Source organism: Herpailurus yagouaroundi, unplaced genomic scaffold (genome assembly GCF_014898765.1).
Source record: "Herpailurus yagouaroundi ecotype Mexico unplaced genomic scaffold, PumYag 222, whole genome shotgun sequence".
NCBI classification, from domain to species: Eukaryota; Metazoa; Chordata; class Mammalia; order Carnivora; family Felidae; genus Herpailurus; species Herpailurus yagouaroundi.
This window is the reverse complement of record NW_024412453.1, coordinates 8,672,561-8,696,030: the sequence shown is the minus strand read 5'-3', so window position 1 is coordinate 8,696,030 and position 23,470 is coordinate 8,672,561. Positions and strand designations below refer to the sequence as shown.

The 23,470-nt window shown below is 44.2% G+C and overlaps 1 protein-coding gene across 1 annotated transcript in view; it reads left to right on the top strand.

Annotated features, from left to right (window-relative positions):
- SHISA9 (shisa family member 9) overlaps window positions 1-19,858 on the top strand; it is a 419,426-nt gene extending 399,568 nt beyond the window's left edge. The window contains exons 4-5 of the mRNA XM_040459008.1: window positions 19,027-19,183; window positions 19,675-19,858. Coding sequence (XP_040314942.1) covers window positions 19,027-19,183; window positions 19,675-19,771 — 254 coding nt within the window. The 3' untranslated portion in view covers window positions 19,772-19,858. The remainder of the gene's footprint in view (window positions 1-19,026; window positions 19,184-19,674) is intronic.
- The last annotated feature ends 3,612 nt before the right edge of the window (window positions 19,859-23,470 follow it).

Sequence of the window (23,470 nt, the reverse complement as noted above, 5' to 3'; positions counted from 1 at the left end):
AAAATAATAATAATAATACACTCTTTTCAGAGCAGTTTTAGGTTCACAGCAAAATTCAAAGAACGTCATATACCTGTATATGCATTTGTATATAGAGTACGTAGCCCTTTCAGATTGGCTTCTTTTATTTAGCCATTTGCTTTTAAGGTTCCTCTGTGTCTTTCCATGGCTTAGTAGCTCATTTCTTTTTAATGTTGACTAATACTCCACTATCTGGATGTACCACAGTTCATTTATCTACTCACCTACTGAAGGACATAGCTCATTTATTGAATTAAATTGTCCCCATCTTACAGCCGAGTGACTACAGCATCGAATGAGCAAATGGCAGCCTTCCAACATCACTTGGAAGGGAAACAGGCCCTCCCAGTGATGCAGAGTCCCACCAATGGACCACAAAGGACAGGTCCTAGGTCTCTAACATCACAAGACCTACTGCATTAAGTAATTAAAGAAGCAAAATGAATTTGCTGAGGAAGCTGGGATTGGTGTGCAAATCACAATGCAGTATCTCCATCAGCTGTAACTGTGGATGAGTCCCATTCACCCCAAAGGACTGACCCGACTCCCTAGGATGGGTGCCCTTGGAAAATCAAATCTGGGAAATGCACCCCCATCACACTTCATTATCCCAACTTCTCATGACAATTCTGAGTTAGGCACTTGATACAATGGGGTCTTTCAAGATCCCCAACTGGGAAGAGCAAATGATAAAACTTGAAAAAAAAATCAGAGTGCTTTGCTTTGGTTTACTGAAGGCTGAATTAAATAGAACTTAAATACTGTTATGTTTTTGCTTTTGTTTTTTTTCTAGGGCCTAGAATCAGGGTAATTTTTTCCTTCTCTCTCTTTTCAAAGGGTTCACCAGGTAAACCAGAAGTAAGCATGCATTTTCTAAAACCAGTGAACCATGACATAAGAATATTCTCCAAATCACACCTGAACCAGACCTACATTTCACAGAGTTGGGAGTCTCTCATTGAAATTATGCCCCAGACATAGAGTTCTTATACCCAATTCAGAGAAGCAGTATGAAGTGTGTTTATAGGGTCTCTCTCTCTCTCTCTCTCTCTCCCTCCCTCCCTCTCTCTCCCACTTCCTCTCTCTCCCTCCCTCCCTCCCTCTCTCTCTCCCTCTCTCAGTTCTGTTGTGGTTTTTATAGTTCCATTCAGTCTCTGAGTTCTTTGCATCTTAGTGACCGTCTCCATTTGTATGTCCATCTTTTGTCTCTACTTGATTATTTTTATCTGTCCTTCTCTGACTGTGATCTTTCTTCCTCCCCCAATGCCTCCTTCTGAAACACTTGCAATATAAAGTCAAGTTTAAAAAAAATTTTTTTTTAACGTTTATTCATTATTGAGAGACAGAGACAGAGCATGAGTGGAGGAGGGGGAGAGAGAGAGGGACACACAGAATCCGAAGCAGGCTCCAGGCCCTGAGCTGTCAGCACAGAGCTCGACACAGAGCTCGAACTCATGGACTGTGAGATCATGACCTGAGCCAAAGTCAGACCCTTAACTGACTGAGCCACCCAGGCTCCCCTATAAAGTCAAATTTTTTTTTTCAAACGTTTATTTATTTTTGGGACAGAGAGAGACAGAGCATGAATGGGGGAGGGACAGAGAGAGAGGGAGACACAGAATCGGAAACAGGCTCCAGGCTCTGAGCCATCAGCCCAGAGCCTGACGCGGGGCTCGAACTCACGGACCGCGAGATCGTGACCTGGCTGAAGTCGGACGCTTAACTGACTGCGCCACCCAGGAGCCCCTGTAAAGTCAAATTTTAAGAGCACAGACTCTGGAGCAGACAAGCTGGGCTTGAAATCACCTTCTGTGTCTAGGCATCTGTTTCTTTATCTGTCAAACACACTTGAAAGGGTACCTGGCATGTAATAAACATGTTATAGTCACTTGCTATTATTATTGCCTACATTCTTTAGCCAGCTTCCCCAAGTAGCTTCTGGGACCAGCAAACAGAGTGACACAGCAGATTTAGAGAGAGGACATCATGGGTGAGGGAAACAAGGACAAAGACTTCACTTAGCTCTCTGGGTTGTGTGGTTTCTCCTCGAGTCTTCTGCAAGAGGCAACATGAGTCATCTCAGAAGACTGAGGTGTATGCACCTTGACCATGACAACCTGTGAGAGCAAGAAGTTTGAGGTGAGAAGGAGAAAGAGGGAGACAACATGAGGTAGAACATAAGAGAAAGACAGGCACCTGCGTGGCTCATGTCATGATCTCGCAGTTCATGAGTTCGAGTCCCATGTCAGGCTCTGCGTTGACAGTGCAAAGCCTGCTTGGGACTCTTTCTCTCTCTCTCTCTCTCTCTCTAAAAAAAACTGGGAAAAAAAGGAGGAGAAAGAGATAAGATAGTAGAGAGATAGTGAGAGAGATAGTAAGAGGAAGAAAAGGAGAGAGTGGGAGAGACATTGTCTGAGGTTCACTGAAGCCACATGCCAGTGTTTCCTCATGAGTAGAGTGAGATCCATCAACCTGCATCCTTGGAAAACAGATGATCTGTTGCTCCTTATAATAAACTGTGCTAAATGCAAGCCTATTACCTGTCGAATTCAGCTTAGTACAATTCACTGTGCTGCCACAGGCCTCAGTTTCCAGCTGAGTCCCTGCCTCTGTAAGCAAAAGTAAAGCTCCATAGGGCAAAGATGTGGCCCCTTAGCAGCTGAACAAAGTTCGGTTCAAGAAAAGAAAATAGAGCACACGGCGCTTCAGAGTTAAAGTGTAGAGATACTGAAGCATTTCATTTGGAAGCAACAAACAACAACAACAAAAAAACCCAGCCCTCAACAAACCCAATGCCACTGCCATCTGCAATCAATATGCATCATTACAGCTACGCAGATGGCTGGGTTCTGAAAGAGTTCCAAGCCAGTGGTTCTCTACCTTAGCTGCACACTGTAATCACCTGAGAGCTTTAAAAAGTGAAATCTCATTGCCCACACTGCACCCCAGCCCAATTAAATGGTGGGACTCAGGCAATGAGTAATTTTTTTTTTCAGAGCTCCCCAGATCACTCCAATGTGTATCTACAGTGACAACCTCGGGTCTTGGATAACCCCGTGAGCCAAGTGACAATGTTTTAGAGCTCTGCAATCTGACTGCAGCTAAGGTGGCTCAAGAAATGACTGCACCTGTTGGGTAATTAAGGGAACAACTCAGGGACTGTCAGAGGAGTATAAAAAGGCCATCTGTTTTGGATAAATGACGCAGCTTAGTCAAATGATGTTCTTCGGAAGCAACTCTCGTTCCCTGACATTTGGTTTGCCCCAAGTGTTTGATGGTCCTGGTGTGCTGGTGTCTGTTTATGGACATCTGCTGTGATTGGGGGTCGGTGGGGATTGAAGGAGTGGCCTGGCAGGTGATGGGTGCAGCTTTCCTAATACCAGGCTCCTGGGAGGGAAAAGGTCTATGTCAGGGCATGACCCTGCACCTCTGGCCCAAGCACCCACAATACACCTGTTGTGGGTTGAGCTGTTTCCATCTCAAATTCCCATGTTGGAGTCCTAACCCCCATTGTTTTAGAATGTGACCTTATCTGGGAATACGGTTATTGTGGATGTAGTCAGTTAAGATGCGGTCATGCTGGAGTAGGGTGCGCCCCTCATCCGATACAAGTTGTGTCTTATAAAAAGTGGAAATTTGAATACAGAGACCCACACACAGGGAGAATGCCTTGGGAGGGTGAAGGTAGAGACTGGATCCTGTTCCACAGGCCAAGGACCAGAGATGGCCAACAAATCACCCGAAACCAGGGGAGGGGCATGGAACAGATTCTCCCTCCCAGCCTCAGAAGGAACCAGCCCTGCAGACACCTGGATCTCAGTTCTCAGAACTGTGACACAGTCAGTTTCCATTGGTGGTTGATCATTGCAGCAGCCTTTAGCAAACTAGCACAGAACCCCAGCCTAGGAGAATCAATACTGTGCCTGGAATTGATGGAGGTTTCAGGGTTGGGAGAGGAAGGGCCCTGAAACAAGCAGCTGCCCCAGTTCCAAACCTGGTTCCAAACCAATCCTCATAATGGTCACTCCCGACCCCCTCCTGCTCACTGCATCCACTGTGAGAGGGACTGAAATGCCCCAAGTGGGGCTGGCTTCTTGGGCATGTGACACATGGACCCCACTCTTAGGAGACTCCCATGCTTGTCTCTTGTGTTGCCATCTTGAAATTTTTAGTTATTTTTGAACAGAGGCCCAGCCTTTTCCTTTTGTACTCGTCCCTGCAAATTGTGTATCTGGTCCTCTCCCCAAACCTCCCACCCACTTGACCTCCTTCAGTCAGATGTCATCTACCTTCTCACAGGAATTTCTCATAGCTTCTGGTCCCTGGCCACTCCCTTTTGGTTTCTCAATGATGCTATGGATTTTTCCATTTATCAATATTGTTTGGGTCCTTTGTAGGGAGGGATTTGGGGCAGGAGATGATGGTGGAAGGGGATTGTGTTGGGCAGCCAAATAAAATATTCCAGTCTTGTCGGTTAAGCTTTTAGTCCTCTAAAGGACCAAGGTTGAAGGAAAGCACAGAAGTTTATGAAAGACTGTGTGACTCTCTAGGAACAGACAGTCTGGCTTTGGGGCTCAGGTGACCAAGTGTGACCAAGAAACATGGATGGTGCCGTACCCCTCAGGACTCGTGCGGGGGGCTGTCTGAGCCTAGCTCTTGTTAGCACAGTGTTACTGGTCATTTATTCACGGCTTTCTCTAAAACCCTGGCATACGTGTCTGTTATCCATGGATGCTGTGACAGGTGGGTTATTATTCCCACTATGTTCCTCACTCCCTGAATTAGAAACCGTACATTCATGCTCTTTGCCATGGGTCTCTGCAGTGTCTCCCACTGTGGGCAAAGTGACCTTCCCTGCCTCAGTGATGTTGGGTTGGCCCTGTGACTTGCCTTGGCCAATGGAACCTGAGTGGAACTGTCATTGTGCCAGTTCCCAGCTGAGACCTTAAGAAACATGACGTGTTTCTTCTCGCCTTCTTGCAAACCTGCCATCTGCCATGAGAAAAACCTGCCCCATGTAGCCGTTGGCCCAAAGAGAATGAGGAGGCAGGTGGAACAGACCCAATGCCCAGCCTAGATCCAAATCTAGCTGATTTGGATCAGCCTCTACAGAGGCGTCACAGCCTCTACAGAGACCCATAAGCAAAACATAAGCGCTTGTTTTTATAGTCCAGTAAGTTTGGGAGGTCTTTGTTATGCAGAGTTACTATGGTCCTAAAGCTGACCGATACAAGAATCATGTTAATTCTTTAATTGGGTTGTCATGGCTTTGCCTGGCCTGGCCCTTCCTTTTATTATTCAGCCTTAACTCCTAGCCCCCAGCCCCTTCTCCCTCCACTTCAGGCTTGCTTCTTTTATTTTTTTATTTTTATTTTTGAGAGCGCACAGTTGGGGAGGTGCAGAGAGGGGGTGGGGACAGAGGATCCAAAGCAGGCTCTGTGTGCACAGCAGCAAGCCCAATGTGGGGCTCAAACTCATGAATTGTGAGATCATAACCTGAGCCAAAGTCACACACTCAACCAGCTGAGCCACCCAGGTGCCCCTGTGTTTGGTTCTTTCACACTTCAAATGTGCCATGTTCTCTCATGACTTTGAGCCAGTAACACGTTCCCTCCCCACGTCCCCCAGCTCACTTATCCTTTTCCCTGGCTGGCTCCTTCTCGTTCATTTGTTCTTAGGCTACATGACCACCTAACTCCTCTTCAAGGCCCATGAGGACCCGCTGAAGGCTCCTGCCGTGTGCTTCTGTTACATGGTGGGTTCTCCCATCACAGCCCTTGAAACAGTACATTGCCATCACTAGCATGGTAGAAAAAAAGACTGAGATGTTTCTTGGTGTTTGCTTTTCACTGCTGTGGCAGGGCCAGACAGAGTCAACGAGAGATAGCAATGCTTCACTTTCCATGCTTCCCATCCCAACCGCACCACACACACACACACACACACACACACACACACTAATCCCAAGAGCCTATACGACCCTTTGCGTCCACGTCATTCTAAAGCAAATTCAGAATCTGGGTGTTTTCTGCCTCTTGTGAACTCCTAAGCCATTTCTAGTATCATCCCAGAAGGGAAATGGTGAGAGGGAAGTATGGCTTTGGGGTCTGGCTGTGAGAAAAAGAGATCCCCTCTGAGTAAGGCTGAACAAAGGGGATCTGTGTTCAGCACAAGGACTTGAAGTTCTAGTACCCTGCAGAAGGGTTGGCCCCCCCACCCTGTCTGAGCTCCTGCTCAGCAAGAATGCCTGTTTCTTAGGTGTCATGGAAACAACAGCAAGAGATGTGATGGCGTGCTCAACAGGGCCCTCGACGGGAGCCAGGGTAGAGCTGAGGAAGGTTGGAGACACCTGTGTATTCACTTTCTATTGCTGAACAACAGATCACCACCAATTGTGTGACTTTAGGACATCACAAACTTGTCATCTCCTAGTTTCCAGGAGTCTGGGTAGGACATGATTAAGTCCTCTGCTCAGAGTTTCACCAGGCTGAAATCAAGGTCTGTTACCAAGTTCCACATTAAAGGAGCGAGTCCTAATAATGCCCGAGACAGAATTATCTGCCAACCAGATGTGACCGGGGCTGGGAATGAGACCTAACTTGATTTCTAGAAAGTAGATATATCTTCGCGATTTATTGCATCCTCATAGTTTGGTTTTAAATTCACATCTGCTACGCTTTAATCCTCTGTTTTTCCTAGTGGACCATAAGCTCTTGGAAGCCAGGGTGTATGTCTTGCTGATTATTACATCTCCTAAGCCTAATACGGTGCCTGGAACTTACGGAGAAGGAAGTAACAAATAGTTGCCAAATGAGGGACTGACTTAAGTGCTCAGTAAATCCTTATTCACTTAAACTGACTCAGTTCTCATAAACATCAAGGGCATCACTGTAACTGTTTCAGAGAAGAAGAAACCAGATGTGAGAAGTTTAGGCAACATGTTCAGGGTCACATAAATAGTAACAGCAGAGCTAGAACTTTTCCATTATATTCAGAGAAAAAAAATATTCCTTTCTTTTGGAACTTGGCCCTGAAATGTAACACTATGACACATCCTAAATTGCATGACTCATACTTTTCATCTTCCGTGATCAACAGTGGGGGAAAATGTAATGAATTAGAAACCTTTATAAGACAGTTGCTAATGTCTCAAAATCCCAAACTGGATTTTGGATTTGCCTGGATTTGCCAAGTGGGTGACTCCCCTCTCACTGGGAGCACAAACTAAGTCACTACCAAGGACTCACAGGATAGTCTGGTTTGTCCCAGACAGACTTGACTTACCTCCTCTTTCAGGTTTTAGGTTACCTAACTAGTGTGGTTGTTTAGCGAGCAGAGATTCTAAAGTGTGGGTTATATTTCTTATAAATCACATAACGACTCCATTCATTCTTTTCTCAGGGCCTTTGTGCAGGCTGTGATGTCTGCTTAAAATGCTCATCCACTTTCCTGTGGCTCAATCCCTTTCGTTCTTCAGTTCTTGGCTTGGACGTCAGTCATCAAAGGGGTTTTCCTGGTACCCTGAGGGCCTACCCCCTCCCCATTAATCCCTGTCCCTACATACCCTATATAACACTTTTCATAAATTGCAATTATATATTAATTTTACATGCCTGTCCACCCCCTGCAAGATGACACGCTCACAAGGGCAGCCACCAACTTGGTTGATACACCAATGTTAACAACTCAGCTCTCACCCAGTGCCTGGGCTGTAATAGACATCCACTAATTATTTGTTAAATGAATGAATGGAGTCCACTAAGCCATTCAGCAAGCATCATCAGTGGAGCATGAATTTTGTGTACCAGGTGCTGGTAATACAAAGTTATACAAGGGGCAGCTGGGTGGCTCAGTTGGTTAAGCGTCTGACTTCGGCTCAGGTCATGATCTCGCAGTTCCTGAGTTCGAGCCCCGTGTCAGGCTCTGTGCTGACAGCTCGGAGCCTGGAGCCTGCTTGGAATTCTTTGTCTCCCCCTCTCTCTCTGCCCCTCCCCTGCTTGCGCTCTGTCTCTTTCTCTCTCTCTCTCTCTCCCTCCCTCTCTCTCTCTCTCAAAAATAAATAAACATTAAAATTTTTTTAATTAAATAAAGTTATACAAGACCTGGGTCCTTCCTTCCAGCGGCACCCAATCTAGTGCGGAAACATGCATGGATATATCCTAAATGGCCCAGGCTTCACCTGGCTTAACCTCAAATGGTGTCCAATCAGCACAAACACTTAAGTTGCAATGACTTTTCATCCCCAGCCAAGAACCATGTGACTTTACCCTACCTCAAGGTCTCCCTTTGTTATTTCTGAGTCTGCAGGGCTGCCTCACAAGTGCTCTGAGAAGAGCCTACTCAAGTCCTCATCCCCAGCCTCCTGATCCAGTTTGCAAGTCACTCCTGGCACCATTACTTCCGTTTCCTTCCATGGGTGTGTGGCTTCCTTGCCTGACACTGGAGCTCTCCATTTGTTCAGTGCCACACAACAGGCCAGTCAGGTGTGGCCCCGGTGTCCTAGCACAGATCAGGAGGATGCCTGTGTACATCTGGATCACCTGGGATCTGGCTGAAATTCAGCCTCTGACTCAGTAGGCCTGGGATGAGCCCTGAGATCCTGCATCTCATGTAAGCATCTGGGTGATGTGGACCCTGCTGGTCCACAGGCCACACCTGAGGAGCGAGGATATCTTCAGCGGGCATAGTAAATGCTCCATCCACGTTGGCCGTTGTGATTTCATACCTGCAAGGCACCCAGTACAGGGGCCGTCATTTTGCCGATGTATCAGACGCTGTTGGTAACCTGCCCAACTGTATCAGACGCACCTCTACACGCCCCAAACTTGCAACTCTGAATGTCTGTTACTTTTCTTAGCCCGTGAGAGCAAGATTGGCTGTCATGTGAGGTAAACCAGACAGGCTAGAAAGTAAATGCTTCCTAGATCAATCTCAACCAATGACAGGAAACTAGGAGACAAATGCCCCATCCCCCTGGCCCATCTAGTTGAATCATTGTGAGGCACCTGTTCATATGGGGTCCCAGAGTTCTCCACAGAACAGAGACACATTAGAAACTTTCCTGATAGTGCCCCATTCATTGGCTTTCTTCCCTTCCCCCGCTCACTCCCCTCTGCTCCCCTCCCCAGCCTGGTGTTTCCAGACACTACCTCCCAAGTCAGTTCTTTCCACTCAAACAAATCCTTGCCTCTGGCTCTGCTTCTGGGGGAATCCAAACTGAGACCAAAGGCTTGTTTGCTTTGGGGGGCTGTTAAAATTAAATACAAAACGAAGAGCATGCTCTAAGCACATAAAACCATTTAAGCCAAACTAAATCTAGCTTATTTCATGAACATAAGTGAAACCAAACTTAGGTTATTTCTTGTAAATGCCTCTGATAATAAAAGAAAACTGAAGTCCTCTTTCTACAAATGGTATAAGATAATCAAGTTTTTAAAATTTTTTTTACTGAAATATATTTGATGTATAACATTGTATAAGTTTAAGGTGTGTGACATTTTGATTTGATACATTTATATATTGCAGTATGATTGACAATGATGTGGTACCTAACACCTCTCACGTACTATCATTTCTTTTTTTTGTGGCGAACAATTAAATTCTAGTCTCTTAGCAAGCTTGATGTTTCTATTACAATATTTTTTTTTAATTTTTTTTTCAACGTTTATTTATTTTTGGGACAGAGAGAGACAGAGTATGAACTGGGGAGGGGCAGAGAGAGAGGGAGACACAGAATCGGAAACAGGCTCCAGGCTCTGAGCCATCAGCCCAGAGCCTGACGTGAGGCTCGAACTCCCCGATCGCGAGATCGTGACCTGGCTGAAGTCGGACACTTAACCGACTGCGCCACCCAGGCGCCCCTCTATTACAATATTATGGACACTATTACAATATCGTTACAACAATGATTATGCGGTGCATTAGATTTGGAGGATTTATTTAGCTACTGGTTGCAACTTTGGACCCTTGAACAATATCTCTCCTGGTGAGGGAATAGATGATCCCTTTTAACCAAGCCCCTGCCCATAGGGAAATTCTCAGTGTTTGTTTTTTTTTTAATGTTTAATCATTTATTTTGAGAGAGAGAGAGAGAGAGAGAGAGAGAGTGTGTGTGTGTGTGTGTGTGTGTGTGTGTGTGTGTGCACGTGTGCATGAGTGGGGGAGGGGCAGGAAGAGAGGGAGCGAGAATGCCAAGCAGGTTCCTCACTGTGGGTGCAGAGCGTGACTTTCGGAGCCATGAACCAGGAGATCATGACCTTAGCCGAAATCAAGAGTGGAATGCTCAACTGACTGAGCCACCCAGCTGCCCCTGGAACCTCTCATTGTAATAACCAGTCATCATCAAAGTGAAACAACTTCCTCATTTTCATGTTATAAGCCATCCTGTAATATCATGGCCCTGAGCTTCACATCCGTTTAAAATTTGAAAGCTCCCAGCTCACAAGCCGTCTTTAAATGCACCATAAACTCTTACTAAATACTTTTTTATTGATTTAGTCATTTTCATTTTGCTATTTCTGGTTTTTTGATGGGGCCCAATCATCATAATATAAAATCACTGTTTTTTTTTTGGTGCGGGGGGGGCGGGGGGGGAAGGACCCAGTATGAGTATAGGGGCCACATCCAGGGACCACCCACTGAGTCTAGCAGAAGTTCAGCCACAGCTTTCTGAGCCCTCCCTGCGACATCATCTCAAATAAGGGAGATAGTTGTTTCCAGGGTCCCCACAATGCTTTTGCAATCTGATGGCAATTGAAAAACGTATTCCCACAATCCTAACTCCATGGCTAACACCTCAGTTTGCCTGTATCCTTTTCATGCAGGCAACCGGCTCTCCGATCACAATGACCCCAAATGAGACAGGTATCTAAGGACACAGCCTAGTAGGCACTGATGTCAGCTGTACAGAGCAGCAAGGGGGATCTCTCTTGCAGATACTTTCCTTTCAACCCCAAGGAAGAAAGACACATTTTGTATCTGAGAACAAAATAAAGAGAGGAAGTTACAGAGAACCAGACCAATTCAACCAACCTCCCTTAGCAGGTAGGCTGGTGAGTCTCCAATTTAGGCCTGCCTCTCAGGCACTTTGGGAGTGTGCTAAAATCTCATATTGCTGGATCCAGATCTAGAGAATTTGACGGCACTTTGGGAAATACTGCTGTAAACTGTCAGAGGCATGAACAGCCCACGGAATCTCCGCTGGTTTGAAAGGAATTTATCACGTGTCTGCAGGCCGGTTCCTCTCCTGAGCACTCTACCTTTATTCACTTCCTATAGCCTTGTTAGATACGGTTATCGGCTTCATTTTACAGATAAGGAAAGTAAGGCACAGGTAGGTCAAGGAAATTGCCCCGTGTCACACAGCACACAGCCAGGAGCAGGGAGCAGGGATGCAAACTGCCCATGTGGTTCCAGAGCCATGCACGTCCCATCGCACTGGAGCTGCAAGACTGAGCGAGGCCCGCACAGGTTACTTCCATTCCCTATGAAGACCCTCTTAGGGATTGCATGTTTATGTCCCCCCTCCCCCCTGCATTCATAAGTTGAGGCCCTAACCCCTAATGTGACTGTATTAGGAGATAGGGCCTCTGGGGAGGGGAGGAAAATTAAATGAGGCCATAAAGGAAGGGTCCTAATCCACTAGGGCTGGTGCCCTTAGAAGAAGAGGAAGAGACATCAGAGACACCTCTTTCTCCATCACGTGAGGACAAAGCAAAAAGGCTGCCAAGTGCAAGCCAAGAAGAGAGTTCTCACCAGAAACTGTCAGCCAGCACCTTGACTTCAGACTTTCCATTTGCCAGAACTGTGAGTAAATATATTTCTGTTGTGGAAGCCACCCACTCTATGATCTTGGGGTGTCAGCCCAACCGTAAGGTTTTCCAGATTCTTATCACAACTGATGTGTTCTATGGACATTCTCTCACATCCCTGCCGTGTGACCAGAAACAAACTAGACACAAATATGAGGGGTGCCTGGGTGGCTCAGTCCAGTAAGCATCTGACTTTGGCTCAGGTCATGATGTCATGGGTCATGAGCTCAAGCCCCGCATAGGGCTCTGCACTGACAGTATGAGGTTTGCCTGGGATTCTCTCTCCCTCTCTCTGCCTCTTCTGCTCTCTCTTTTGCTCAATCAAAAGAAATAAGCATAAAAAAATTTTTTGAACTGCCTTCCAGAACCTAGTTTTTATTACTTGTTATGTATTTATTTATTTTGAGGGGGGGGTGGGGGGGAGAGAGAGAGAGAGAGAGAGAGAGAAAATCCCAAACAGGCTCCACAATGAGTGCAAAGTCTGACATGGGACTCAATCCTAGGATCCTGGGATCATGACCTGAGCTGAAATCAAGAGCAGGACGCTCAACCGATTAAAGCACAAAGGCTCCCCAAGGACCTAATTTTTAAAAATAACTTCTTTCTTTCTGTAATCATAAATTGAGTTCAGAGCACATATTTGGCATGTTGTATATCTTTGGGGGATGCAGGAATGCCTTTGCAGGACCAGAAACTGAGGGCTAGCCCCTGACGAATGCACCCTTAGTAAGAATCCCACGAATCCAGTGTGGAATGTTATCCCTAATCACTATTGGATTCGACACTTTCTAGCACTGTGTTGGAAGTGGAGACAGTCATTCAAAAGCAGCACTTAATCACATATTGGATAGTACAGCTCGGAATCATCATACACATGCTTCCACGAGGAAAGGAGCAAGTCATTAACCTTAAATCATCTTCTGAGTAGGTCGTATCAGGAAGTGAGGACAGAAAGATGCCTTCCTACTTCAGGATCTAGAATGGCACTCTTGAAAAGATGACTGAAAAATAAAATAACCCTATTTTGTAGACGAGAGTTTTGCTACCATGTGTGTGAGCCTTCTTTGGCAAGTCACTTTCCCTCTATGGGCCTCAGTTTCCTCCCCTGTAAAGGAAGGGGCATAAAGCTGGTACTTGCTCTGACTTTTCTTTGATCCGCACAAGCCACAGTAGATATCCCTTCTTTGAAAACATATTTTAAGAGCAAATATCTCAAGAGAGAAGCCTATCTTGTAAATGGCATATTATAATTCAAAGCCAGTCTTTCCTTATACTCAACCCCTTTGCTTTCCATTATTATTTTCTTTACATTACCCCTTACCACCTGAAATTCCCTTTTTTACTCAGCAAGAACTAAAAATGTATACTGGGCATCTGTACTGGTCCTTATTGCTATTTGCTCTCCACGCTCGGAGCCAGAGCACCCTCCTCTTCCCTGATCCTGTGAAACTTTCTGGCCGGCATTCAGCTGCCCTATTCTCCACCTCAGCCAATGGCCATGCTCCACAACGTTCTAGAACTTTCTAGTAGGCACCAGGCATATGGCCCTGTGGGTTGGGAAGGCTCTAGGACTTGGCAGAAAGCATCAGTGGGTTTCAGAGACAAACACACATGGGTTTTCTAATTTCACCACTTTCTAAGTGACGCTTTTCTAAGTGTGTCACTTTGCAGACATCACTTCATGTCACTGAGCCTTAATTTATGTGCAAAAAAGGGACCATGGCACCATTGTGACCACTGTTGGTTGCCTAACCAGCAGTCGTTCCATCTTTGTCGACAAAGTAGTGCTGGGTCTGTTCAGGTATTCAGGGAAATGTGTCCTGTCCTAGGGATGGATTTTGATTTCTAGATGGAACATAATCTATTTCCATTTGTCAGTGACTGCTTTAGGTTTGGCCGTATGACTGTATCTGGACTGGATATAAAGGGAAATCTGCTGGAAAGCACTGGGGAAAGACTTCCCTCCCTGACAGCAGGAGAGAAATGAGAAGAAAGCAAGCCCATCTTGCTGTCTTCATAATTTTAGACATGATTGTGCAATTTTGTGACGATGGCCGCTACATCACCCAACTCGCAGTTAGGAGGGGAAAGGCAAGGGGCACCTGGGTGGCTCAGTCAGTGCCCGACTTCAGCTCAGGTCATGATCTCACAGTTCATGAGTTCGAGCCCCACACTGGGCTCTGTGCTGACAGCCCAGAGCATGGAGCCTGCTTCAGATTCTGTGTCTTCCACTCTTTCTGCCCCTCCCCCACTCATGCTCGCTCTCTCTCTCTCTCTCAAAAATAAATAAAATAAACATTGAAAAATTGAAGAAAAAAAAAAGAGGAGAAAGCCAAGAAGATCACAGAAAAGCTATAGGGTCTGACAGTGTGTAGATTGTGAATCGACTTTCCCTGAAACCATCTATCTCCAGATGTTTTATTTATGAGAAATGAAAGTCTCTATTGGTCAAGCCATTTGTACACTTTTGTGGGGTCTGAAGGTTACACACCCTTTAAGTAAAAGAATAAAAAAATTAAAATATAAAAGACAGACAGTAGATTTTTAAAAATAATACTAATGTTTAAATAATTCTAATAATTCTTAAAATTCTAAAAATAACTCTAAGAAATCTAAAAAAATTCTAATTTAAAAATTATTATTATACTAAATTAATAATTCTCAGGGTGCCCATGTGGCTCATTTGGTTAAGTATCTGATTTCTTGATGTCAGTTCGGGTCATGATCTCACGGTTTGTGAGTTTGAGCCCTCACATCTGGGTCAGTGGAGCCTGCTTGGGATTCTCTCTCTCTCTCTCTCTCTCTCTCTCTCTCTCTCTCTCTCTCTCTCTCTATTTTCCCTCTCCCTCTCTCTGACCCTCCCCTCCTCTCTCTCTCAAAATAAATAAATAAACTTACAAGAAAAGACTAGTTTATTTTAAAAAGTTGGTAACTCTCTTTAGGAAGTAACAGTAGATTCTAACTTTTAAAGGTTTATAAATGCCCAAACATTATAAGATTTTTAAAAATAATAGTTCTTGGGGTGCCTGAGTGGTTCAGTCAGTTAAGCGACTGACTCTTGATCTCAGCTCAAGTCTTAATCTCAGGGTAGTGAGTTCAAGCCCCATGTTGGGCTCTCTGCTGGTCACAGAGTGTATTTAAAATTTAATAATAATAATAATAATAATAATAATAATAATAATAAATAGTTCTTATTAATAACTAATAAACCTCTATAATATTTATATCCTTTATGTTCCATCTGCATGCTCTGTCTTCAATATAACAATAATTTAAAACAGCATTTTCTACAGAGAACAAACAATTCTGTTTTTTGAGTATGGTTGACAGAAAATTAAAATTATTATTCATGGCTTAGAAAATTTACTTTCAGCTTCACAACTCACTGTTGGTAACATCGTGTACATTTTTAGGATTGTCATCAAATTTGGGGAAATCTCCAACGAGTAGGTTTTTTTTCATACATGAGATCTACGTTTTAGAAGAATTTTCCCAACGACTAGCTTCTGACTCCATGAAATTCAAGCCTAATTTCTCCTGTGTTACCTACATTTCTTTCGGTTCCCACTGCAATACCACCTCCGGGCCTGCTGTTTTGTATCAATACACCAGGTGAGTCAGCACAGTAGGGGCAGGAATGTTCCTGGAAGCTCTCCCCATTCCCTCCTCTGGTGGGTTGGGAATGAGTGAGAACCACATAAACATATCCCACTAAGCCCATCCTAATCTATTCCTGGAGCAGAATCCCAAATCCAAATTCCAAATGCTCTCAATGTTTCCACCAGTAACCAACACAGAGGGATGTATAACAAAGGAGATGTCCCGGGGAAAGACTTAGCCATCTTAAACCACTGCAGTTAAAACGTTGATGTTTGCATATATAAACCACATCATCTTTATCTATCCATCAGTTGACAGACATTTGGGCCTTTTCCATAATTTGGCTATTGTTGAAAGTGCTGCGATAAACATTGGGGTACATGTGCCCCTATGAATCAGCACTCCTGTATCCTTTGGATAAATTCCTAGGAGTGCCATTGCTGGGTTGTAGAGTAGTTCTATTTTTAATTGGAATACTATTTGGCAATGAAAAAGAATGAAACCATGCCATTTGCAGCAACGTGGATAGAACTGGAAGATATTATGCTGAGTGAAATAAGTCAGTGAGAGAAGGACAGATATCATATGTTTTCACTCATATGTGGGTCTTGAGGAATTTAACAGAAGACCATGGGAGAAGCAAACTGGGAAAAATAGTTACCAACAAAGAGGGAGGGAGGCAAACCATAAGAGACTCTTAAATAGAACAAACTGAGGGTTGATGGGGGCGGAAGCGGGAGAGGGGAAAATGGGGGATGGGCATTGAGGAGGGCACTTGTTGGGATGAACACTGGGTGTTGTATGTAAGCGATGAACCACGGGAATCTACCCCCAAAACCAAGAGCACACTGTATAGACTGTATGTTAGCCAACATGACAATAAATTATATTTTAAAAAAATAAAAAATAAAATTATGACTGAGATTAAAAAAAAAAAATTTACTTTTGCAAATTAAAAAAACAATGAAACAGACAAACAAATGGCAGCGATCCTAGAGCCTCAGAAAATGTCCACGCAAGTGAGGGGGCCCTAAAACGTAAACTTTGTTTGCTTCACATCAAATTCATCTTCCTCTGATCCTGGGCATGTTGTGAAAACTGAATGAACCCATAATACAAATAAAGTGCTGGGCACAGTGTCTGGCACGTAATGAACTTTGAAACAGGGCAGCAACCATTCTACTTTTAGTGATGTCAGTATTATTTAAGACGGTACCTCCCACAGTACGTAGGTCCTTCCTCCTTCCTCCTTCCTCTCCTTTCCTCTCCTTTCCTCTCCCCTGACCGTGTTTTCACAGCTATACTCAAAAGACCAGACCTCAGAGGAGAGAAGCCTTTCAAGTTGTTTTTCAGCGTGAAATCTGTTCATGATAAAATAGTCGTTTTCAGGGGTTAAATATTCCCATGCCTGAAAGGGCAAATGTCTCTATAATCGCAGTGACCAGGAAATCAAAGTGACATCTTTCCAATCAATAGTTTTATCATTACGTTTTAAAATTGCATTTTTGCCCTAAAATTGGCATGCTATATTTAGTCACCACCACCAAGAGACATCTGCCCAATGAAGCAACCGTGCCTTTCACGAGTGATATGTCATTTATTTATTTCGGCAGCTAAGCACCTCCTGGCACAACACACAGCCACCTTTGGAAACAAAGATGGAATTCTGGGTGCCTTAAACAGAGAGGGGCTGTCTAAAATTACAGACGATGCTAATTAACTAGAACACAGAATTAGAACCTACGGTTTGGAAAATATGCAGGAAAAATAGAGTGTCTGTCAGAAACTTTACCATCAGGGAGCTGATGCTGGCTGTTTCAAGGATGCTAAATTGATGATAAGAATTCTATACCACTGTTAAATCTCAATAAACAAAGCCCCAGGTTGCGCCTGAATTATACCATGTGTTTGCTCAAAGAGCTGGTGTTTTAAGTAAATTCCCTTTCACTGATAAAAATTATTAATAAACCTAGTGAGAAAGATACTGTCTGGAAGAGGGGAGACTGAAAGGGACCATAACTTTATTTATATTTGATGAAAAAATTATTTTTTTCTGTCACAGGCACCTTAATTCAAACAAAGCAACTGCCATGAGATGTTCTTGAATTTAAAACCTGATTGAGTTGCTTAGTGTATTTTTAAAAATATCAGAAGGGGCTGGGGGAGTTACTTGGTACATGTGCTGGTGTTCTACATGAGCTCTGTTGGTGGAGGCAAGTGAAAAGGCAAAGCTTCCAGGTCTGGAGACTGGGATTTTCATCCCAGGTCCACTGCTAATTCACAGGATGACTTTAGGCAAGTTACCGAACTGATCTGGCTAATAAGGACAATAGTAGTTCCTGCCTCCTTGACTGAGTAATAATTATAGAAGACTGCGAATGTTAGAAGGCACTCCATAAAAAGGAAAAGTGGAAATGGCAGTAGAACATGGGGATTAGGAGCCCCTATTGTATGTGAATGAAGACCAGAGTCTGCTAGAAGTTCAGTCATTGACCAAGTGAACAGTCAAGGGCAGAGTACTTAACTTCTCTTCTTCTTCTTTTGACAGAGAGAGAGAGAGAAAGAGCATGGGGGAGGCGCAGAGAGAGAGAGAGAGAGAGAGAGAGAGAGAGAGGGAGAATCTCAAGCAGGTTCCAAACAATCAGCACAGAGCCTGATGCAGGGCTCCATCTCACAAACCATGAGATCCTGACCTGAGCCCAAATCAAGAGTTAGATGCTCACCCCTCAACTGCTCAACGACTGAGCCACCCACGTGCCCCCATAGGCTGTTCCACTTTGCATCAGCAAAGATGGCCTGACAACACATCTAAATTCCAAACCATAGGATGAGTGAAGGCAAGGTAAGGGGAATAAAGGCGCACCCCCTTTCTCTGAAAATACAACCTATAAATCACACCTGATACTGCTGCGTCCAGGCCACAGGCTCGAACTTAGAAAGGTGACTGCTCTTGTCGTCAAGAGACACTGGCTACAGCCCAGCTAAAATGTAGCAAGAAGGAGACAGAGAAAACTTACGTGGGTGAGATACCAAGCTGACTCTGTCACAGTGTCCAAGCTTCTTAGCAGATATGAATGGTCAATAAATCGTAACACAGAACGTCCCATGTTCCAGGTTCCCCCTCAGTCCTGGGAAAACTGTGATGGTTGGTCACCCAAGATGCTCTATGGTGGGCTTCTGGGAGACCTCTGGAAATGAGACTTCAGGTAGAACCAGCTGAACCTGCGGTGTCAAAAATAGAAGAGGCCTTGAAAATATAGGTCAAACACTCATTGTATGGTTCAAGTTGCTGTATATAAAAAAGGGAAAGGGATTTTACTTATGACTTTGCCATTCCTAAGTCCAGAGGTAGGTAGAGTATTTGCAAAGGGCTGAGAAGGAGATCAGTGTCCAAACATACTTCTACCATGGGTCTGTCCTGGCATGGCCTTCCCCTCCTGCTTAACAGAAAAGTCCATTCAGTAGCTCTGCTGATGTGTTAGACCAGAAGTACCCAATAAGTGGAGGGGATTTACCAGCAGGGGTGCCCTAACTTCTCCTTTTTCTTTCTTGTCTCACTTATAATTCATAGTAATTGGAACTCTCTTGGTTACAGGTGAAAGAAAGCTAACTCAAACTGGTTTCAGCAGCCAAATGGAAATACACTGGCTTATGGAACTAGACTCACAAATCAGATTCAGTCACAGCTGGATGCAGGGGCTCAAATCACAGCATCAGGAACTGGATCCGTTTCCATCTCTGCTTCTATCAGAGTAAGTTTCATTCACTGGCAGATTCTTCCCCTCCTGGTGACAAAACTGTTGCTGGCAGACCAACTCCCTTGAAACCGATGGAGAGAGTTTCCCTTTTCAGTAGTTCTAATAACATTCCCAGAATTGTGTTAGGCCAGCCTGACTTGCTCATTATTGTGATCAAAGAGGGGAACATACCGAGTGGACAACGTGACTTGTGTGTTCATGCCTGGAGTGAGAGACTGTGAGGTCAGCCCCCCATGAGATACATGGGCTGGGTGGGAGTCGAGAGGGGTGGCTTCCCAGATAAAAATATAGATGCTAAAGACAGAGGAAGGGAATACAGACACTCAGTAGGCAAACAACAGATGTCCATAACATCTCCTAAATTCCCTTTTTTTCTTTCCTCTCTCTTCCTTCTCCTTCCCACATTCTCTTTCTTCCATCCCTCTTCTCTTTCTTTCTCTCTCTCTCTGTGTCTTTCCCTGTGTCTCTGTCTATATTTTTCTCAGTGTGATTGCCATTAAGCAAGATGCAAAGGTGAACTTCTTGCGACCCCTGACTTCAAGCAACTCTCAGGTTCAAGAAGAAAAAGGGACAATTAGGTAACAAACTGTAATAAAATGTGATATGCTTGGGGAATGCACTCATGCATACATCTCTGAATAAATAAATAAATAACACACGCATGAATGAGATGGTATAACACAGAATTATGCAACATTAGGCGCACAAATAAAGGAGGGGTTAATTTAATCTGGATCAAGTGAAAACTCAGAGAAATGATCACAGAGGAGACATTTCATCTGACTGTGAAGGATAAGGAGCAGTCTGTAATATGTTTTCAGCAGAAAGAGACCCCTATGCAATCATAATTATGGTCCTGTCAGTTTCACGCCACCTTCAAAGTTCCTCATGGAATCTAAAGTAAATCCAATCATCAAAAATCAGGAAATTTGGACAGACAGAGCCTGTCACTAAATTTAACCTTGTGTAAGTCATTTATCATCTCGTGTCAGCAGTTTTTAATCATTTGTAAAACAAGCAGATGGAACTATTTCTGGGGCTCCTTGCAGCTCTGAAAACAAGCAATTTGTCTCTCGAAAACACTGGAGACCACTGGCTTATAGAGTGAATGGAAGGGTCTCTGATGTTGAGTTACATGTGCAGATGTCTGAATCAGCTAGTCAATGCTATAGGTACCAAGGAGAAGAGACAATGAGATTTCCCTAAGCTGAATCTGGGTCATTTTATCACATTATCTCAACTCATCCTGAAAGTGTAGCAACTGAAGGCAACTACAGGGCCACTTGGAGATTTCTATGCCAGGATGAATCTGTTCTGTGTGTCTGACCATTGAAAGATCGTCTTGGAAAGTCCTTTTTGTGGCTTTTCCCCCAGTGAGTTAAGTTTTGCTTTCTCATGGCTGAGATATCACACTTGGCCAATAAATGAGATAAAATTGGATGTCCTAAAATATGTTTACAGTTTTAAATGATCACCAGGTTCTATTTTCACTTCTTAATTTAGTAGATAGGAGGAAAACAAACCCTATACCACCTCTCAGTGCTGCGATCTTATATTCAAAAGTCCTGTTGAGAGACCAGCATGACCCATTAAGCCCTGACTTTCCAACCACAGAAATTACTACCTCGACCTAATGATTACAATTTGTTATTGGTGCACAGCCCCAGCAGATGAGTAAGTTCTAGCATCCAGGGAGAAAATGGACTTGAAAGCAGGATGGAGTAGGAGTTCACAAATGCCCACACAGCATTCCTTGAAACAAGGGCTATAAATTCCCTGGGGACATTATTAGCCTCATTTTCAACACAAGAAAATAAGCAAGGAGAGGTCAAATGATGCCTTCATCGCATATCTAGGAAGTGAACATGTAAATTAGAGGTAGGGGCTCAAATCACATTCATTCATTCATTCATTCATTCATTCATTTCTACAGCGTCCTTTTCATTGCTCTTTGCCAAACTGATTTTCAAAAGGGAAGCCAACACACCTACCAAAACAGCTCATATGGAAAAGACAGAAAATACTAGTGGCAGAAATGAGGAACAAGTAGAGGTCTCACATGCAACAGGAGTGTTAAGTGGCACAACAGCTTTGAAAAACTGTTGGGCATTGTCTACTAAAGCCACACATCCTCTAAGAGCCACCCATCCCATTGCCAAGAGTAACGCGTGCCTCTGTCCACCCAAAGACACATTCAGGAGAGTCTAGCACTCTTTGTGACATTCCCAAGCTGCAGGTGACATGAACACCCATCACTGAGACAACAGCTACACAAACCATGGTATATTCCCAGGGTGGGATGTCATACATAAAGGGCTGCTAGACATGTGACAACATGGGTGGATTATACAAATCAAATATTGATCAAAGTGAGCCAGACACAGATGAGTACATGTAGGAGATTATGTAAAATTGAACAACAGGCAAAACTAACCCATAGCACTCGAAATCAGAACAGCACATCTCCTCGGGGAGTAGTGACTAGAAGAAGGTATGAGGGGGAGTCAAGTTCTTGGGTCCAGGTGATGTTCTGTTTCTTGATCTGGGGGTGGTTCCATGACTGTGATCAGTTGGTGAAAACTCACGGCCCTGCCCTCTTATGACCTATGCACCCTTGTGTATATATGTTATATACACATACATATACATAATATATATATGATGTACACGTGAATAAAATCTCCAAAGGTAGAAAAATAATAATAGAGCAAATTCACACCAGGTTAAGAGATGAGCTAAATGCAGGCAGAAATATATACAAATGATAGCAACAGGGCCTGGCACTTCATCACAGGCTCACTTAGAGTCTTGCACTTTTATGCATTAGTTATTTGAGTCTTTCAACATCACAAAGTGAATACAGTTGTCACCCCCTCCTTAGAAGGTAAAACAAGACTGGAAAGCTTAATTGCCTAACCCTGACCATACAGCTGAGAAGCAAGAGAGCAGCTACTCAAACCAAAGCAGCCCACCTGCAGGGTCCACCTCTTAACCATTGCGTGACGTCATATCTCATGATGGTAGGACCTGGGACACCCAGGAACACTTTGACTCATTGAGTTTAGTCCCCTGAAACCTGGAAACCACAGGAATTGGGAGAAACTCCCTTAGGTTAGCTCTGGAAGAAAAGAAAATGTTTAAATCCAAATCCAATATCGAGTACGTTGGAGAAAGGCTGTTTATCAAAAATTTCGGGCAGCCATGGAGAATGTCACTAGGGCTATAACTTCATGCTTGCCTAAGGCTCCCTTTGAATAAATCACCGCTTGCATCACTCTGTAGCAACTGGAGAAGATGGGGATGGAAGCAGTCATTTCAGGAGGTTAGAGGACAGTGCAGGATTCATGACAATGTGTTGAAAGATGGTTGGCACCCAAAGGAGGGAATGATACATGTTTCACGTTTTATGGCATGTTTTGTCATGGGGGGAATTCAGAGGTGGAGGCACTTATAAAGTGAAACGGAAGCCATCTTCCTCTACTTGCCACTTGTGTTATTCGGGAGGTTTCTTGCGGGAAAAAAGAGAACTGGAGACTGATTCTGTCCATGAAAGGACAAGAGCGTTACTCCGAAGAACTGGATGGGAAATAGGAGGTAGTCAGAATCGGGGCCAAAACTACTTCCTCTGTTTTCTCCAGTCCTAGCATCTTGGTTTCCTTCTGCAAGTCTTGTCTGTTGGTCTCTTTCAACCTGTTCACATCACCATATCCCTGTTCCTAAACCAGAGGGAGCTTCACTGAATGGCATGGTCATGGGCATCACACACATGGGACAGACCTCACCCTCACAGGTTATTTTGGGAGTCACCATCTGCAAAGTCAACCAGTGCAGGGTGCTGGGAGGATGCAGGGGCACCCCAGCTCAAGGAACACCCCATTGCAGCTTCCCTGGAGACAACGGGCAGATTAATTCCTAAGAGCAGAGAGAGGAGGGTTTGGTGGGTTGCCCTACTGACATGGTAATTACAACTTATTTATCAAACTCAATTTATTTATCAAACACTGTCCAACCTTTAGGAAGGTTTACACCAAATACAGAAGCCCCATCTGGTGTTTTTCTTGCTGCAACCAGGAGGCTCTCACTGTCATTCTTCCTTCCTTCCTTCTTTAAACCCTTCCTTCTTTTCTTCCTTTACTCATCCATTCAACAGATACCTGATATGTTTTGGAGTGGTGACCCTAGCCTAAAACTAAATTATATTTATCTCTGAGACTATGCCTTGTCTAGGCATGTCTGATTTGCTCTTACACACACACACACACACACACACACACACACACA